Source organism: Microtus pennsylvanicus, chromosome 11 (genome assembly GCF_037038515.1).
Source record: "Microtus pennsylvanicus isolate mMicPen1 chromosome 11, mMicPen1.hap1, whole genome shotgun sequence".
Classification (NCBI taxonomy): Eukaryota; Metazoa; Chordata; class Mammalia; order Rodentia; family Cricetidae; genus Microtus; species Microtus pennsylvanicus.
This window is the reverse complement of record NC_134589.1, coordinates 27605732-27624868: the sequence shown is the minus strand read 5'-3', so window position 1 is coordinate 27624868 and position 19137 is coordinate 27605732. Positions and strand designations below refer to the sequence as shown.

General features: G+C 51.1%; 1 protein-coding gene across 3 annotated transcripts; it reads right to left on the bottom strand.

Annotated features, from left to right (window-relative positions):
- Nucleotides 1-316: 316 nt before the first annotated feature.
- Nucleotides 317-18930, bottom strand: Mycbpap (MYCBP associated protein). 3 transcript variants are annotated; one of them, XM_075991047.1, is made up of 20 exons: nucleotides 18813-18930; nucleotides 12819-12946; nucleotides 12106-12265; nucleotides 11884-11987; nucleotides 11061-11244; nucleotides 10694-10809; nucleotides 9672-9822; nucleotides 8615-8730; nucleotides 8421-8536; nucleotides 7908-8019; nucleotides 6626-6815; nucleotides 6082-6269; nucleotides 4923-5069; nucleotides 4431-4610; nucleotides 4185-4334; nucleotides 3687-3808; nucleotides 2861-2976; nucleotides 2294-2439; nucleotides 1983-2153; nucleotides 317-488 (listed from the first exon to the last, which is right to left on the bottom strand). In XM_075991047.1, exons 1-20 carry the CDS (start codon nucleotides 18853-18855, stop codon nucleotides 387-389), a joined length of 2742 nt encoding a protein of 913 aa, XP_075847162.1. In that variant the 5' UTR covers nucleotides 18856-18930; the 3' UTR covers nucleotides 317-386. The 3 variants fall into 3 exon arrangements, with proteins under 3 accessions (XP_075847162.1, XP_075847161.1, XP_075847160.1); XM_075991046.1 differs by lacking the exon at nucleotides 18813-18930 and adding an exon at nucleotides 18592-18763; XM_075991045.1 differs by lacking the exon at nucleotides 18813-18930 and adding an exon at nucleotides 18592-18731 and having other exon boundaries at nucleotides 360-488; nucleotides 4185-4610.
- Nucleotides 18931-19137: the final 207 nt, after the last annotated feature.

Genomic DNA, 19137 nt, shown 5'->3' with positions numbered 1-19137 from the left:
ACCTGAGGGATGAGGAGAGCTGAAGTAGAAGACCTCAGGAAGCCAGATCTGGTTCTGCTTCTGCTCCTAGTCTCTCACTCGGTCACTTGTGTTGACTTCAGGAAACATGACCCTGAAAACGTGGGCCTGAGGCGGGGACAATCTGCCCTGTCACCTGACTTCATTCCTTGCCTTGCTACCCCCTTGTTCTTGGGCTTGTCATTTGCACATCTCCTCCCTACATGTGGGTGGCTCCCAGAACCACGGGTGGGCAGGTGGGATACAGACATCACCTGACACAGTGGAGATCCAGCATGCTCAGAGGTACAACGGAAGTGGTAGGAACCTAAAGATTCTTTATTGACTTTTTCTAACCCTTTTCCCAGGAGGCAGCGTGGGCCCAAGAGTCAGCTGCAAAAATGCAAAGGCTCTTCAACACTCTTTAGGGGGCTGAGCTCATCTGCCAGGACCATCATGTCAGTAATCAGGGTATCCAACAGCCCGTAGACCTGAAAGAACGGGACTGACATCAGAAGCGAAGGGCTCGCTCACTCTGCAGAAGGCACCAATGTATCGGCCTTGCAAAAAGAGAAAATACGGAGAGGAATGCCAAAGTTGTACAGTGAATTGCTGCGTGTAATTGCTTTTTAGATCTGGAGTGGGCCTGGGCTCAGACCCAATTCTGTGTTGGTTTTCCAGAAGCCAACTCTCCTTCCTGTAAGATCATAGATCTACACGCTGAAGCTTCCAAAACCGAGTCTGAGCCTTCTGCTGCAGCTGGACCACACAGCCTAAGAAAACTGACTCTTAGTACCATAGAATCAAAGAAGGGATTATACCCCGAGTCCCCAGAGCCCTATCAATACTTTCTAGACCTCATCAGCCATCAGAAAACTCAGTGATGTCACAGGCAGCAGTAAACAGAACTGCTGGTCAAATGAGACCCTAGGGTGGTCCCACAATGTACAGTAATGTAAGCCCAGGTTCACAATGCTTGATCTGTGAAAGACGAAGTATCCCTGTTAGATAGGATGACATAGTGAACGTGGTTTTGTAGACCTCCCCACACCTCAGAAAAACCTGCAGTAACAAAAGTCCAAGATGGCCTGGGGGCATCTCTGCAGGCCTGCTGCTGAAGATCAGATCCTGATGAAGTCTTCTTAACGAACGGACACATGTCCTTCCAATGTACATCGCCCCCTCTAGAGCTCGCCTAAAATTCCATTCCCGTGTGAGTGCTGGGAAATCTGGGGACCTTTAAGAGGTCTTTGAGTCGTGAGGAGCCCACCCTCGCAGAACAAAAGAGTCCTAGCTCCTCCTTTTGTGCACCTTCCACATGAGGCCAGCTGCCCTTCTGCTTTGGGTCCTGAGTGAAGCAACATGAGTGTCCTCTCTCCTCCCCTCTCTCCTTCTCCCTCTCTCCCCCATCTCTCCCTCTCCCCTCCCCCCCATGCCCTACTCCTGGGCTTTGTGGCCTGCAGAGCCTAAAACCAAATCAGCTTTTCTTATAGCAACAGAAAGAGGACTAAGGCACCTACAAGGTGTTCTCCCAAGAAATGCGCCTGCCAGGGTGGACCTGTGGGGAGGTGGGGGGGAGGCAGCTCTGGAAAGGGAAGGGTCTCTTTCCTGTTGTGTTCCTGAGAGTCTATTTATCAAAGGTCGGCAAGAGGCACCCTACGTCCCATCATATCAAGCCCAGTGAGGAATTCTGCATGACTTCTGGGGTCACTCAGAGAAAACTCCAAGGCCTCACACGGGGCAGCAAAGTCCTTCTTGCCCACCGGCCCTGTCTGTAGCTTCACTTCCTAACCACTTTGCTGGCCCACTCCTCTTCCGCACCAGCTGCTTCCTCTGCCTAAGGCAACCTTCCTTGGCCTGCCTTCATTTCTCTCTGGTATTTTTTTTTGGTAGGTAAAAGCAGGTGCTCCTCAGTGGAATAAAGGGAATGAAAGATGCAGGTGTGAGGATGAGGAGGTGTGCGGTCGGTCCCCTCTTTCCTTCACCTCAGCATGCAACCTCTGGGTATATTTCTCCTTGACCAGGGGGTCTATGGGCTCCTGGGAAGGGACCGTGCTGTCAGTGGTCGGATCTTCTGAGGAGAGCCTGTCCCGGCTTGCAGACTTCACCACTTTCTTGTCATCCTTCGTCTTCTGTTTCTTGCTGTTCAGGCGGTCCTGCATGAAGAAATGGAGACCCCATAACCTCGACAGCTTCTGAGGGAGGTATGATGTTCTCTCCAGAGGCTCTCCTGGAGCCACTCCAAGAGTTCTCCCCAGTCCCATCCAGGGTGCAGACCACACCTGCACATACATACCTCTTTCCCTGGCGTCTTGGCCCCCTTTTTTTCCTCTTTGTCTCTGATACCTGGTACCTTCTTTTCCTGGGCTGCCCCTTTCCGCTCCTCCTTCCCAACTTTACCGACTGCCACCTTTGCTTCTGTGACTGGAGGGGACTTATGACCTAAGAGGGGGAAAGTGGGAGACATACTGAAGGCCCCCTATGGCCTGGCCTACACCACAGGCTTATGCCAAGGTGAGCTGGAAAACAGGCTCAGTAGGCAGAGAGCAGAGAGGGCTAAGGGGGGGGGGGGCTTCCTTGAGCCCTCCACGTGACCTTATGGAACAAGACTGTGTGACAAGAGCAAGAGACAGTTCAATCCCAGCTCCAATATATTTAAACTCCCAGTGACTCAACGTGCTAAACAAGGGGCTCCACTGATGTGAGCCTCAAATCCTGGCAACAGATACAAAGATGGATGAGCCCCACGTCTATGGACTCCATCACATACCTACCATAAGGGGATAAACAGCCAAGGTCCTGCTGCCTTCAGGGCAGAGGACTGAGGAAGACCACAGAGAGGTGAGACCTTACAATGTCTGACCTTGCTCTTCTGAGACGTCCAAATAAACAGTCTCCTTCTCAGGCAGGCCCAAAAGAGCCCTTAGCCATAGCGACCGGCTTACCAGGCTGTCAATCACATCTCGCCACAGCTGCAAACTGGAGGAAAAGACACCTTGAAGGAAGGCCAGCAGGCTTCACCTGTCCTTGAACCTTCCGAGGCTGGGCTGCCTCCCTTTAAGGACTCCAACGAGGGAAACTACCAGGAAAATGCCACGTTACCAAGCAGCCAACCCTCCCTGATACTCTGCAAGTGTTCACATTGGAATTTGGCTTCCCTGTGGCAGCCAAAGACCTAGAGATTAGGTCTAGGATTAGTGTTAAGAAGCCCGGGTGAACTCAGTCTTGCTTCAGAGTCTAAATTCCAGCTTGGAGCGATGGCTAGACTTAGGCTCCACAGGAAGGGCTGGGCCTTGCACAAAATTCCCGGTATGAAGTTCCGGGGGACTGTGTCCTATGGAAACCCAGCCACTTAAGTCTACCCAGGCAATGGTAGGTTGGCTACAGAGTGAAGCTTGTGAGGTTCCCTCTCTCTTCAAGTGTCTTCTGCCCCTCCCCCCATTCTTCTGCTCACTGAGAAAGAACAAGACAAGGGGAAGGGGGAGGGGCAAACTTTTTGTTCTGCTGCGACTGCTCCCCAGAGAAGCCACAGGCAGCTGTGGGGCTGCTGTGGCAGGTTCCAGAGGGTGAGACGGTTGCTGCATTTCTTAGCATCCGAGCTCAAGGGAAACCTAGCCTCCTGGATTCTGGAACTACCTTCCCAGGCTCTAGGGAAGGAGACCTGGGGTGGTCCCCTCAAGGATACCTACCACATCTGGTGCAGGATGTCAGACTGCAATGGCTTCTGCTCCTGGCATAGCTCCATAGCTGCCTTGCTGAGCCGGATGAGGCCATCCTCTCTCTGGGCCTCCTCAGGGAGGGTCAGCACTGCCTGGTTAGGGTCATGGACACCATGGGCAACCATTCTGGACCAGAACTCCAAGGGTCCCTGTGTTCTCTAGCAATGGGCCTGGTTACAGAGAACAGGGCCCCAAAACTAGAAGCTATGGAAGATGCTTCCATATGGGAGCCTGACACCTCCCGCAAAAATCTGTTCCCATGAACCTCACTCTTCAAGGCTTTCACAGAATCTTCTTATTTAAAAAAAAAAAAGTTTTGACTCAAGAGACTGTTTTTTTCTGGGCCCTCAGGTTTCATCTATGTGCTCATAGGGCAAGGGGGGTTGCTGGAGCCTCCCCAGCTGGTTCCAGAAAGGAGCAACGTACTCAGGGGCTTTCTCCACCAACCCCTCAGAGCCTTGGGGGTACCTTTCTGAAGTCCTCCAGGCAGAGGTTCCACTTGGGTGGGGGAAGGCTTTCCAGCTCCCAGGGGCTCCTGGTAGGCTCCATGTCAGGGCTCTCCTCCACAAGAATCTCCTCCATGATGCTCTTCCGTGGAAAACTCCTGGTGCCAGTCTTCTGAGGGAGGAAGGGCTCTTGGAGTCCTCTGAGGCTATCCATCTCCTGCCTCGAGAGCAGCTGAGGGGCCTCCATTCCCGGGCCCCCGCTGCTCACCAGGTGATGGGGGTCTCCCTGGGACTTCTCCATAAACATTAAGGGCATCGGAGCAGGCCGCACTCTGGAGTTGAGGGGATCCTCCTGACCTGCACCGGCCTCCTCAGTCTTCAGGAGCAGGCTGGAGTAATGCTGCCACAGCTCCTGCAGGTCTTGGATCACCTGATGCTGGTAATGCAACTGCAGCCAAGAAGAGGGACACACACACACACATGCACACGCGTTTGGGCCTTCCAAGACAGGCGAGGTTTAAAGGAAGAATTATATGCTGTTCTGGTCTTACTAAGCATCCGCCCACTTGTGAACTATTTTGGGGTACACTCTTTAACATCTCTGGGCCTTCATTTCCCGTATTTACATCCTGTAAGGATGTAAATTGCACTTGTTATCTCTTAGGAGTGCCATGAAGAGGTGAGTTTCTTGGGGAAGACGCTGGGCACGTGGAAGGGTTTACTATGACAGTCACCCAGAGGGCACAGGGCCAACCCATACCCGAGGGTTCCTGTAGTGGAACAAGTCTTCTTCGGTAAGGTAGGCATCCACGGGGGACGGCGCACGCTCTGGAGTCGGGGTGCCCCTCAGTAACTCCTGCAGCAGGCTCTGTGTGATGGTGACAGCCTCGTGGGCAGCCAGCTTTCTCTGGAGAAAGAAAGATGGCACAGGATGGCAGCCTAGGCTCTCCACTGCCCGTGTATCCTCAAGGAGAAAGTCAGAACACTCTAGAGTCAAGTCTGAGTCCCTGCCTGGATGTCAGTCATTCTGGCTTACACAGAGACCTGTTATTATTTCAAGACTCAAAAATCTCCAGGTCTCTCCAAACATCTGTGTTCACCTCACAAAGGTAAAAGGCATCCGGCAGAGGCCAGTCCCGGAGGAGAGCCACTCCGGCACAGGATTGGACCCTCCAGTAGCCCCACTGGAAGAAGGGGGAGAGACAGAGTACACAGTCAGGGCGCTGGTGAGAATGACAGTGAACTTGGCTCCAGCCTGGCCACACGGTGAGTGTCACAGAAACCCAGCAGAAGGGTATCTCTCCATACACAGGTCCTCAAGTCAGCAAATACAGTGAACTTGGCCTTTATCAAAGTTACAATCTGATTGGCAGGAACCAAGTCCCAGCCCGAAGCAGGCAGCTGTGTGTAGGGAGGGCGTGACATAAAAACCCAACTTTCCACAGAATCCCATGAAGCAGGGCACAAGGGAGCGGCACTGAGACCCAACAGGGACAAACAGCCCCCAGCGCTCACCTTACACTCCCCAGGGAGGCTAATAATGGAGAAGGGGACCGGGGCTAATTATTTAAATCATCCTCTCAGGGTTGGAAGTCTTGTCAATGCAACCTCAATCCACTGCAGCCTCACAGCCTCAGTGGGAAAGCTAGGGACTCCGCATGTTCCCTTGTGAAGTCTGGATCTCAGGGATTCATCTTGTTCCCTTCTAACTCAGGTCTGCAAGGCAGGGTCACTTGTTGTCCCGCCCTAGCCTGCCCTCCCATCTTCTACATCATAAAGGTATGATTTCCTAAGCAAGAGGAGTTATCTGTCATGTGGTGAGAAAGATCACCTCCCAGGATAGGACAAATAAAGACCCCTGGAGGCACTCTTGAGTGGCCACGTACTGTCCCCGTGGCTGAGCTTCTAAGTCTTCTTACCTCCATCAACTTCCTCTCCTCCATAAAAAGGTCCTGGGTCAGTGAGATAGCGTGGAGAGTGACCTGAAGGACAGCACCTCCCAGGAGGGTAGGATGAGTCCCAAATTCCCAAGATTCCCTGAAGATGCCGGCATTCAGAGACTTGAAGAAGAAGGTAAAGTGTTTGGTTTCCCCTGGCAGGATCACACCTGAGAGAGACAGAGGCAGAGGCTGTGGTGGAGGAGCCAGCTGAGCCGTCAATCTGTGTGTAGAAAACACACTGCAGCCCAGCCTGCCCACATCTGGTCACCAGCCATCCCCAGAGGATATGTGACATTGTTATAGCGGGGAAAGCTCCAGTCAGTCAGGGGGACAGTTGGTCATCCTGGCCCCAGGTCTGTGCTCCCGGAGTTCTCTCGTTTGCTTGCAAACCACACACTTAGTGAGAAAAATGGGAGGGTCAAGGCAGAAGGAGGGGCCAGACTGGTAGGTACTAACTGAACACCAGAGTATCGCAGTCATTGAGGCCAGTAGGGAGCTGGTAAGGAGGGTAGCTTCTGGGTACCTTCCCGGTTGTTAAAGTAAAATCTCTGTGTCCTGTTTCTCTTTAGGTCTTGGAAAAAATCCGTACGGGGCCGCCGTCGCCAGTCATACCAAATGGCCACAGTGCCGTTATTGACCACAGTCAGTTCTGAAGACGTTTTCTCCCCTTCAAGGGTCTCAAATGTCAGGCGGACAGCGATTCCGATGTTTTTCTGTGGGAGGGAGTGGGTACAAGCACTGTCTTGTACACACATGTACATACATATATTGAGGTCTTGCCCTACAGTGACCAATTCATCCCTGTTTCCTCTGACTCCTCTGAAGGTTCAGGGTTCACACTGGTCCCCTGGGCTTGGTCACCCTGAGTGCTGTCAACCCTTACACTGGTAATTGCCTCTGAGGTTATCACTAACACTAAGAGGAGAAGTATTCTTACACCTGGAATTCGTTTCTGCTCCTTAGCATCTGAAGAATGTTCTAGAACTGGTCTTGGGGAGGTGACTCAGAGGTTAGTTTGCAGGTCCAAAGACTGGAGATTGGATCTCCAGAAGCCAGGTTCAGTGTGACAGCCTGCCTGTGATCCCAGCACACAGGAGGTAATGACAGAGTCCCCAGAGCAAGCTGACTAGCCAGACTCACCTAATCATTAGCTCTGGTTCAGTCAAAGCCCCTGCCTCAGTACACAGGTGGAAAGCAAGAGGGGAAGGCACTCCGTGTCAGCCTCAGGCCTACACACATATGTTCACACAAGGGATGTGCACTGCGCCCACACATGGGTTCACACATATTTGGACATGCACATGTATGCAAGCCTGCGTACATATCACACACATGTACATATTATTATTGTTAATTATCCTAAAACCTCCATCTAGCCCTATCTATGTAAAAGAGTTTATTTGCCTGCTTGAGGACTAGGTAAAAACTAGGTATTATCAATGATACACATGTACTCTGTCTCCCCTCTCCCCAGACAGGGTTTCTTTGTATAGCTTTGGCTGTCCCAAAACTAGCTCTGTAGACCAGTGTGGCCTCGAACTCACAGAGATCCGCCTGCCTCTGCCTCCTGGGTGCTGGGATTTAAGGTGTGCCCCACCAGCAGCAGCCTTTCTAGCCTTGTGATCTCATTTTTGTTTCAGTTAGTGAGTGCTGCTGTTACCATTTTCAGGCATGCAGAATGTGCAATCAAATAAAAGCACATATAGAAACCGTGTGGACTCCTTGTGACTGTCACGGTCACCTTGGGGCCTGATCCATCAGGGAAGCCCTTCCTGCAAGTGCACAAGGCTGAAAGGGCAGTTCACCTTGTCGTCTGGATTACGGCCTCTGATCCAGCAAGCTGGCTTCCCACAGAACAGCAGGGAAGGGCCGAGAATCGGCATGGGGACCATGTCAGAGAAGTTGGTCAGTGAGTCTCTGTAAGAAAAACCCATTATTTCTTTTCCCGAAGGCTGAGCCCTCACGCCACTTGGAACTGTGGACACAGTCATCAGGAAATCTAGAGTCTCCGTCAGCCTTGCAAGGGTCTCTGCAAGTCTCTCTCCAGGGCCATTCCCTGTTAATAGCTGTGGAGGGCTCTGCGGGTGAGGACATTAAAGTAGCACAGTAATATATGGGCATTCCCCCACTAGGATCCAGCTGTGGGGAAGGAGACGACGGCAGCAGACAGCTGGCAGATGTGCTGGAATGGCTTAGAGGAAGGGAGGCAGCTACTGGCAGGGCTGGGATGAGGTCACTCTGATTTTGATTTCTAACATTGGCGGATGTCAGGGCAGGCATGCTCTCCAGCTGCCTCTCTCCCCAGGGCTCAAACTCACAGGAGCATAGTGTCTTCAGAGGAACTCTTCAGGCTCTTCTCACAGGGTGAGTGCTCTTCCACTGTGACAGATGAGAAGGGCTTCCCACGGCCCACCACCTCCAGGCCATCGATATCCTAAGAGGAGCAGAGAGAGGCAGTGTGAACTGCTTGGCAGTTATCACCTGAAGCACAGGGTATGAAGGCATTAGCAACCTGCTGGCTAAAGTCCAGATCTGCCATGATGTCCTGTAGTTCCTTGCGTCGGTAGACCAGAAACAGACTCCGGTCCCAGGTGTAACGGTACCACGCATCCTTCTGCGCTGGTAATCCTAGCGTAGAGATGGAAGACCGTCAGCACAGGCTGCCAACATGCCTGCTTCCTACCCTTTGCCCAGGGGTCCTGAGAACACCCATCCCGACAGCACTCCTGAGAAGAATTGGGGGGTAAATACATCTTCCTTGGGGGCAACTCTACTTCAGTTCTCTGATCCTATATGTCCTTAGCAACCCTATACAGGAATCCCACAAAATAAGCTGCCAAATAGACAAATCTTTTGGCTTGCGGTAACAACCCCAACTACTTTCTCTTGAGTCTTAGCAAGAAACCAGAAACCCTTAACCCATATAATGTCCCTTTGAACCCCCTCACAATGCTTATGATAGAAGATCAAGGACAGTGGGAGCCAAACACAAATTCAGAAAGCTGGGGTGTGAATCTGTGCAGGTTGACGGGCTCTAAAACATGTGACCCCACGGAAGTACACTACATACAAACCACGGATGCAAGCCGTGTGTGTGTGTGTGTGTGTGTGTGTGTGTGTGTGTGTGTGTGTGACTTCAGATTTTCTATATGCATGTTGAAAAGGTAAATCTGGCCAAACTCTAAGTGAGATTCATTTTAACACAGTTTAGTTAACCCCATATATGAAGACTATTATGCAATAAATATAGAAATAACTACTAAAATACTGGTTTTTGTTTGTTTTCAAACTGGTCTACACGGACAGGTTTTTCCATGCAGACTAATCACATTCCAGGGACGCAACAGTTGCATGCGGCTGGTGAAAGCCCAGGATCCTAACTACCCTGCCTCCCTTACCACGTCTATCAGTTTCACTGAGGCCAGAACTGGATCCCAGGTAGAGTCTGGGACTTGCTCAAAGCCAACTGAACCAGGACTTGGGCCAGAGTCATACTGACCATCACCATATACTGCCTGGCCTCCCGCACCAGGCACGAAAAGTTTATGGGTTGGGGCCCTGTTCCTTACCAGTCTCCACTTGGATGGAGTGGGGCTTCCTGATGTGTGTGATGGGTTCCACCAGGCCACGCTGGGTTTTTGTTTTTGTCATGAGAAGACCTGTCACCTCATCTCCCAGGTACTCCAATGGACTCCAGAACCAATTAGCTGCCTTGAAACCCTGAAAAGGAAGGACAGAGTAGTGAGGTCACCTCCGTACCTCAGTCAGAGGCTGGTGGGGGCATCCACTGGGACCCAATGGCAGAAGAGTGGGCATTTAACAACTTTCTTGTTTTCAAGATACCAGGAGATGGGGCGAGCTGATCCCAACCCAGGCACTCACTGATGTGCACAGCACAGTGCTTTGTCCTTGGTTAGACTACATATATATTAAAAACCTTTAGAAGACAAACATTAAGGCTCTTATGATAAACTGACCACCAGGGACCACCACAGGCTAAATTATTCAGCCTCCAAATATGAAATATAACACAATAAAGATCCCAAGGGCTTAACAATGCTTGGTAATGGACAGGCTGTTTTCTCCCCAGCTGTGTAACTGGAGACAAGTTGGCACCAGTTCCATGTGCATCTGTCTCTCTCCTTCCCTCCCTCTCTTCATCTCTTCTCCCCTACCTCTCTCCGCCTCCCTCTCTCCTCCCCTCCCTCTTCTCCTCTCTCCTCCCCTCCCTCTTTCCCCCTTCCTCTCTCTTCCCCTCTCTCCTCTCTCCCCCCTCCCTCTTTCCCCCTTCCGCTCTCCTCCCCTCTCTCCTCCCCTCCCTCTCTCCCTCTCTTCTCCCCTCCCTCTCTTCATCTCTTCTCCCCTACCTCTCCCCTCCTCCCTCTCTCCTCCCCTCCCTCTTCTCCTCTCTCCTCCCCTCCCTATTTCCCCCTTTCTCTCTCTTCCCCTCTCTCCCCCTCCCTCTCTCCTCCCCTCCCTCTTTTCCCTTTCCTCTTTCCTCCCCTCCCTCTCCCCCTCTCTCCTCTCCTCCCTCTCCCCCTCTCTCCTGCCCTCCCTCCTGCCCTTTCTCTGTACTCTCTGTACAACCTACTTTTCCGTCATGCTGGGTTGGCAGTGCACGGTCAATGAGCTCCTTCTCCTCCTGAATCCTTCTGTAGCTCTCACCCATGTGCATCAGCAGCTCACTCGTGGGCTTCTTCAGATGCTCTTAAAGAGGGAGAAGGAAGAATGTGACCGCTGCACCCAGACAGAACGCACAGGTTCTGGCGCTATGAACTGGGTGGTCCACTTTTGGGCTCATTTCAGGACCCACGGAGGCCTGAGAACCCAAAGCTCTCAATAGTGATGGCACAAATGCTAGTCGGTGTGAGTCCCGGTTGCAGAAGGGTGGGGGAGAAGACACAGAAGAGCCCCTGCACCAGATGGAGGCCTGGCAGGCCCCTGGCAGCTTAGCTCACCACTAAGGACTTGCTGTTGCTTCTTCCACAAGGCAATGTGCCGTCGCCAGTTCTTTAGGAAGTTGTGCTGAAGACGTGGAGCCCATGGAGGTCTCTTCTCTTCCTTTGGGGCCTTTGGCTTCGGCTCTTCTTTAGCTGAGATGAGGGTCATCAAACAGGGCTGGGTGTGGATCAGCTTAGCCAGCTGGAATGGATAAGTAGGGAAGGGAGTTCTGACCTGGGCCAGGTCCTGGCTTCTGCCCTGCTCTAAGAATCGCTTCTCTTCAGGACCGTAGGGTGGCAAGGGACAGAAAACAAACCAGGGGACCCGGGGAGTGCTGCCAGTGTCCTCTGCCCAGAAAGGACAGCATTCTTTAAGGTAGCTCTTCTTCACCACGGATGACTTCCTCCAGGGTCACTGAGCCAATAGAAGTGAAGGATCTGAGCTAGAGGAGTGCTATGTGACAGGAAGGTAGCACAGGGGACAGTGGAGGACATCTCCCTCCAGAATCCATTCTCCAGAAATGGGAAATGAGGAGCCGGGCCCAGAGCTGCTAGCTACCTTGTGAGGTTCAGTTTATCCAGACCCAGGTTCCCACAAGGCAAGTTCTCAATTCCTTTCAGTAAACCCCCACTTCAGCCAGAGGTAATTTCGATGGGCAACTGGCTTCTGTAACTTACAACTACTTCCCAAAGGATACCTTATCATCTAGGCCCAGAGGCTGACCTGTATCACTCAAACCCTAACCATGTACCCCCATCTCCACAAATGCCCTTTTGACTCTGCAGGGGAGAAAATGGCTTTGCCAAATTCTCTTGATCCCAGAGCTCTGTGGGAGCAAACCTGGGTGTTCCCTCGAGCAACTGCGATTCTTTTAAAGTCCTGAAGACTCCCCAAGATCTGGTGAGGCAGGATCTGATCACTGCTTAAGTAGTTGTCGCCCGGACCTGGAAAGGAAAGAGGGACGGAGAAACAGAAGCTGTGAACTACCCACAGAGCGACTGTTTCACAGAGAGTGGGCCTTCCAACACCCACCCGAGAATGCAAGGCCTAGCAAAGCCATACCAGAGTAGTCCAGGGGCTTCGTGGCAGCATCGGGATGAGCGGGGTGTGCCACCAAGTGGTAGACCTTCCGGCTAGAATCCTTCGGTTTGAGCTTACGGATGATAAATTTCTGCGTAATGGCAGGCTTCCCTTCTATTTCTGCAAACCGAGGAACGTGTTGCTAAAAAAGAAACAAAGCCAAAGAAAATGCTACCTGGGAGGAGGAGGAGGAACGTACACACACACACACACACACACACACACACACACACCAGTTCTTGATAGAATTCCTGAGACTGCTTCCCCAACTCCATCCATACTTCATGACCTGGAAATGCCTGTGACAGACCTGAGATTTAGGAGTGACCTGGAGCAGGGAAAATGACACCTGGCATGTCCAGACAGACTATGTAAGGGTGACTGCCAGATAAGGGGAAAGGCTGGAGATCAGCAGCGTTGTGCTCATTTCTAACTATGCTGTTAGAACTTACTGGCCCGTCAGCGGAATGGGTACGATGCCACAAGGTACCTCACTATTTTGTGGCTCTACTAGAATCTCAAAATTTGAAAACCTAACTTCCTGTAAGTCAGATACTAAAGTAAAATAAATTGTATTTGATGGCTTTTTTTTTCTTTCATGGAATTGGTGACTCCTTGGGATCAGGAAGCCAGTGGAGGGATGGATCATGACAGTGACTGGATGTTCTAAGAGATCCCTGGCCTTTCCATCTTACCTTCTTCAAGTCTTCCTTCTTAATGGCCAAGGCAAGAATGTCATCTCCTTGTAAGACATTGCTGACAGGCTCAGGCTCTTCCTGAATGGGGGGAGTGGGCTGTTCGGCTGCCTTTACCCGCTTCTTTTCTGGAGAGAAGCAAAGAGCTATGTGCCAAGAGCACTCTGCATATATTCATACAGAAATAAACTCAGTGGTAGAGTGCTTGCCTAGCAAGCATGTGCAGGTTAGTGAGGCCCTGGGTTCAATTCCTCACACCACAGGTTCAAGGCTAGCCTTGGGCTCATAGAGATCCACCTGCTTCTAAGTGCTAGACTTAAATTGGGCACCACTGGGCTTGGCCCTTTTCATTTTTACCTTTTTTTATTTTATTTTATTATTTATTTATTTTGAGACAGGGTTTCTCTGTGTAGCCCTGGCTGTCCTGAACTCTCTCTGTAGATCAGGCTGGCCTCAAACTCACAGAGATTTGCCTGCCCCTGCCTCCTGAGTGCTAAAATTAAAGGCGTGTGACACCACTATCCTGTTAACTTTGATTTTTTTGAGATAAGGTTTCATATAACCCTGGCTGCGCTTGAATTCACCATGTAGCCCAGGATAAACTTGATGGCTCTACTAACTCCCCCTTTCAAGCACTGAGGTTACAGGTGCAAGCCACCACATGCAGCGGCTTGGCATTGGGCTTCTTTTTCTCTTTTTGAGACAGAGTCTTGCTGTGTTATCCTGGTTGGCCTGAAATTTGCTATAGCGACTAGGATGGCCTTGAACTTAACAGAAATCCACCTGCCTCTGCCACCAAGACAGTTCTGACCAGTGTTGTAAGACCTGCTATCTGGCGCTTGTTTTTCTTGAAGAGAACCCAGGTTCCGATTATTAACACCCGTATGCCAATTCAAAACCATTTGTAACATCAATCCCAGGGGGTCTGATGCCCTCTTCTGACCATCATGTGTTTTGTTTTGTTTTGTTTTTTTTTAAAGAAAGAAACCTTTAATCCTAGCACTTGAGAGGCTGAGGCAGGAGGATTTCTGTGTTTCAGGCCAGTCTGCTCTATATAGGGAGATCAGGCCAACCAGAGCTACTTGGTGAGGTCTAGGAAGACAGAGTTTGAGATGAGAACAGATTCCGGGGACAAAATGGCCAGGTCAACTGAACGTGGGACTTTAGTCTGGCACGCAGGGGCCCCCAACCCAGGGATGGCTGGGGGAGCTTTGAGAAAGAGGTGATTTTCCTACTGAGAGCAAAGGAGGAAGAGAAGCCCAACAACAACAAAATTCCAGAAGGAACTGTGTGAAGAGGCCTGGAGGCCAGAGAGGAGGGAGAACCCCCTGGAACTCAAGGCATGCACTCTGAAATCACTGGAGTGGCGTGAGAGGGGGTGGGAAGAAGAAAGGCAGGAGGAAATAGGAGTCCAGCCAAGGAGGGCTTAGTGATCCATACAAGGGATTTCAGCCTATCATGAGGACAGGGGCAGGCAGGGCCAGAGATAGCCTAGGGGGTCAAGACTGAGGACAAGATTATTTAAGGGTCTAACTCAGCCTGAAATGCTAGACACCACTAGTGGCCCACGCAACTGCACAAAAGTGCAGGGACCAGAGTTTATGCCACTTGAGTGACAGCCAGAGGCCCTCTGATCAGGACGCATTCTGTCTGCCTCCAGAGAGGTGGCTTAACTCTTTCAGATGTACACCTTGTTTCTCTCGTTGGTGATTTCATCTTTTCCTCCCCCTGGTTGAGAAGGGTTTGATGTAAACATCTATACAAAAATATCAAAGGGACCTAAACTCAGCCGTCAGGACGTTCGGAACAACATTTTGGTTTTATCCAGCGCTTCGGGTGTTTAGAACAACATTGGAGTTTTATCTAGCGCCTCTCAAAGTGTTCTAATCTGTGGTACCAGGACCACATCAAGCCAGGGGCTTTGGTTTACACAATCAAACTGGTTTGTTTGTTTGTTTGTTTGTTTTAAAGGAAATGTCCACATTGCAGGTGGTTTTTTTTTTTAATCATCCCAAACATAACTCTAAGTCCATCTCCTCCACAGGCGAAGTAGCTCAGGGTCTCTGCACAAAGTGCACACACACAGACACACGCAGAGCTGAGCAGTCTGACCCCATTTCAGTCTGATCTTCCACCACACCAGGAGATGCTGCCTTGGGTTTTGATGTTTAGCTTCTTTCTTTTCTTTTCTTTTTTTCCCCCTGGAGACAGGGTTTCTCTGTGGAGCCCTGGCTTTCCTGAAACTTGCTCTGTAGAACAGAGACCCACCTGCCTCTGCCGGGATGAAAGTCGTGTGCCACCACCCTACACAAGTTTTCTTTCTGAGACAGGATCTTCCTATTGAAGCCTAGGCGGGCCTGGAATTTGCCATCTTCCTGCCTCAGCTGCCTGAGTGCTGAGATTATTGGCCCCCATCACAACGGGCTTGGGCTCTGATTTTGAATTCTCTGCCCTTCTATACAAACATCAAAGTAGGTGGGTACCCGCGAGGGAGCTGCGGGCAGCTGAAGATCCGCTGTCAGAAGCATTTCCGTATTATTTATGTTTCCCAGGGCATTTGTTTCTTCTATCCATCACCGTGCCTGCCCTACACCTTCCTTAGGAATAGGCCTTTTGCTGATGAGTATAGAATTGCAGGTAGATACTGTAAACACAAACCTTCAACACCGCTGATGACTTCTGGGGCCAAAGATCCCACCACGCTCAGCTAGCAGTACAGACCCTGATGGGTTGAGGCTGATGCAGCCCTGGAAAGCTCTGGTCTGAGGTTTGAACTATCTTGAGTGCCTTACAATAAACGCTGCCACTCTGCGCAATTGGGGGATGGTACGTGCTCTGGTTAACTAAACATTCATTAAACTAATATCCACATTTTAAAGTGAAGTAAGTCCATCTTAGAGAGTATCCACCAAGTACCTACTTTTGTTGTTCTGTTTTCTTTTTGAGACAGGGACTCCTTCTAGCCCAGGCTGACTTGGAACTCACTATTTAGCCCAGGTTTGCCTCACAATCATGGCAATTCTACTGCCTCAGTTTTCTCAGGGCTGATTTTACAGGTGTGAGCTACTAGGCCTGGCTAACCAAACACCTTCAATGTGCTTCAAAGGACAAAGGGGGTAATAGACAAGGCGTTAGTTCGGGTCCTCTTGAAGGAAACACACAGTGATCTTAACGTGAATGAAAAAGCACGCCAATAGGCCTGATTAGCCATTCAGAGAGCAACTATGCCAGTTGCAGAGTTGAAGGCCCCAAAGAAGGTTCAAGGAACAGCTGCAGGGACAGCTATCCGGCCCGGAAGAGCTGGGAGGGCACAAACGCTTTGCAGAGGTGGACCTGCAAACGCGGTATTCCAGGTAAGGCCATGGTAGGAGCAAGGCTGGATGACACGCAAAGCTTGCTGGGGAGGCAGGGCTGCTGATCGGGATGAGGGACAACAGCGTGGTGGCTTTGGGGCCTTATCCCAAAACAAACGAACAACGGCAAAGGTGCTCCGTGACTATTCGCTGGTGAACTGAACTGGATAGTGAATGGCGTCCAGATCAGGGGTCTGACCCCTGGTACAGGATTGTGGAATGCTGACAGTGACATGTCAGAATGATCCATCCAGCGACAGAGAGACAGACAGAACTGGAGGCAAACGAGGCAGGAGGGACCAGTCCGCAGGCTGGTGGCAGTTCTGGTATTCTGGAGATCTGGAGAACCACACTGGGTAGAGGTGCGTCACCGCTGAACTTGAGGCCCGTGAGCTTCATTCTGGAAACCCAAGCAGAGCGGGGCTGTTGGTCAGCCAGAGAGCTGCCAGTTCTCTGTCCTGACAGGGGTCAGAGACAAGCCTCTTTGAATAGGACAGTTGGGCAATACCTCTGCTAAGGCAAGAGGAGTTGCTGAGGGCGTCAGGAAGAAGGGATCCGTAGAGGGGACAGAAGAAGGGATCTGATTTTTCTTTTCTACTTCTTGCACAAATGTCATTCTTCCTCAGTGTTGTTGAAAGCCTTTGGGAAGCTGACTTCAGGGTTGAGCTGAGGGAACCAAGCCAGGACCTGTTCCTCCCAGAGCAGAGCTGTCTTTGTAGTTAGAAGGGGCACCTGGTGCTTCTGGTAGCTTAGCAACAAGGCCAAGGAGAGCCACAGGACTCGGTTCAGGTTTCTAAATAGGTCCCCAGTCACGTTTGCTTGCCTTTACGCTCACGAATCAGAGACCCCAGAGATACACAGCACACACACTCCAAGGTCACACTTGTGGACTGGACATACTGGGGAGGTGGGAGGGCTACACTGGAGGCTTCTGAGAAAGTTCAGGAGAAAGGGACCTTGCCTGTTAAACACTGTTTCTTTTTCCCTCTCCTCACTGTGGTACATGTTCTTAACTCAAACACTATTTAACAAATCGAAGCCTTCCCTTATTAAAAACAAATAGACGATGAAAAGAAATCCTTCCTTGATCTGTTTACAGCAGAAAGTTCAAATCTGATTAAGGTCACTCTGAAAGTAGGTGAGCACGAGGCAGTGGCTAGGAGAGCCCTTGGCTGCCCTTGGGAAAGGAAACCGAATTTTTTCCCCCTCTCTCTCCTTCTCTCTTAACTATTAAAAGTATGTCATGAAACAGCACTAGCTTTTTATACTAGGAAGAAACATAAAAGAAAGACAAATCAAAAAAAAAAAGCCCACTAGGGTCTTTTTAGTTCTCTGGGCCTCCCAGGGGACTCTTACTGACTCTTGGCCTGCCCCCCCTTCACAGTTTGCTGCTCCAGGCCTAGGAAGCTGGGTCCCCTCAGGGCCTGCAAGGTCACACAACAAGACTTTCGGACTTTGCATGGGAAGTCCTTTTATAGTCCGGCTCCTGCCCACCTGCATGGAGTCCTCTGGTTCCTGTGTTCATTGATCCATGAATTCACACTGCTCTCCACACCCAGAGAAGCAAAACCTTCCTTTTTTTAGGTGTCTTCTCCTTTAATCTACCATACAAGCTGTCGACATCAGAAAACCCTTTCCTCTAAGGCTACCAGCCAAGGCCTAACTCAAAAGCTCCGAGGGTCCTGAATTCCTATAGGCATCCATATCTGCATTTATAAGTCTTGTGGTATTCCTCTGGGTCTTCGCTTGATTGTGTTTCTGGAGGACTGGAGTCACACAATGTCCACACACGACAGACCTCAGTAAATGAAAACAGGGTGAGGGGATAGTACCAGAGAGTTGCTTAGCACACACAGGGCCCCTGGATTCCATTCCCAGCAGGACATTTTTAAAAAGGGAGTGGGTTGCAAACAGTCATAGAAACGTTCCTGGTGCTAGCCCATGTTAGCCTGGATATCTGTCATGAGGCTGGAAAGGCCGAGTGGTAGGAAATAAATGGCACTTTGAAACCAGTAGAGTTAGGGTTTTTGCTGTCGTTTTCACTGGTGGATTTTCCCCCAGCATGACTATTTAGGTGACCCCTGCCTCAATTCCCAAGAATCTCATCAAGTGCTCGCTAGTTCTTAGACATCTCACCCAAACCAGGAAGCCTGTCCCCTGCCCCACCCTAAGATATAATTTGAGTTATATTTTGAGTTATAATTTGAGTCAGTCCACCTCCCACTGACCCCAGAAGTCTCTGTTAGTCCCTCACTTGCCGTATCACCAACACCGAATTCCAGAGCGCTGTGTCTCCCTCCTTCGTCTGTGTCCTGTACCCCATGGTCTCAGTGACCCTCCCTCGAATTTGTAGTGTCCTAACCCCAGCCCAAGCATCCCTGGTCGGGTTTTCCTGAGCACCCAAGGCCTCCAGCGCCAACCTTTGACAGTCTCTGCGGCCTCCAAGAACTTGCTGGTTGGAATTTTGACACGAGATTCCTTCTTAAGGGCCTTCATGGTGCCGCCCCCAGGTTACCAGCTTGGCCCTGAGCGTCCGGCCGCCAAGGTGACTGCGCAGCGCGGCACCCCCTGCGACCCCGCCCGCAAGCGGCCGCCGCAGCGTCCATAGCAACCAGCGCCCCGCGCGGGGGCGCGCACCCACCGATCAACTTGGGCGGGGACAGCTTGTCATTAGACTTCTTCATCAGGATGCGACCCCGCGCGCCGCGAGCGGCTCCTCAGGCTCGCTCGCAGACCCGGAGAATGCCCTGGTCCGACTCTTGACGTCACAGGAGGCGCTAGAGAGCTCCAAGGCGTCACCGACTGGTTAGGACAGAGTATGGCTGCAGTAGCTGGCAGAAACAAAGTGGCTGGAATAGGGACAGTAGTAATTTGGCTGCCCTGTGCGATCCCCTACCCAGACTCCCTCAGATGCTCCCGCCCTGAACCATCACTTGCTGGCCGGCCTTCAAGCTTCCCTGCCCCTG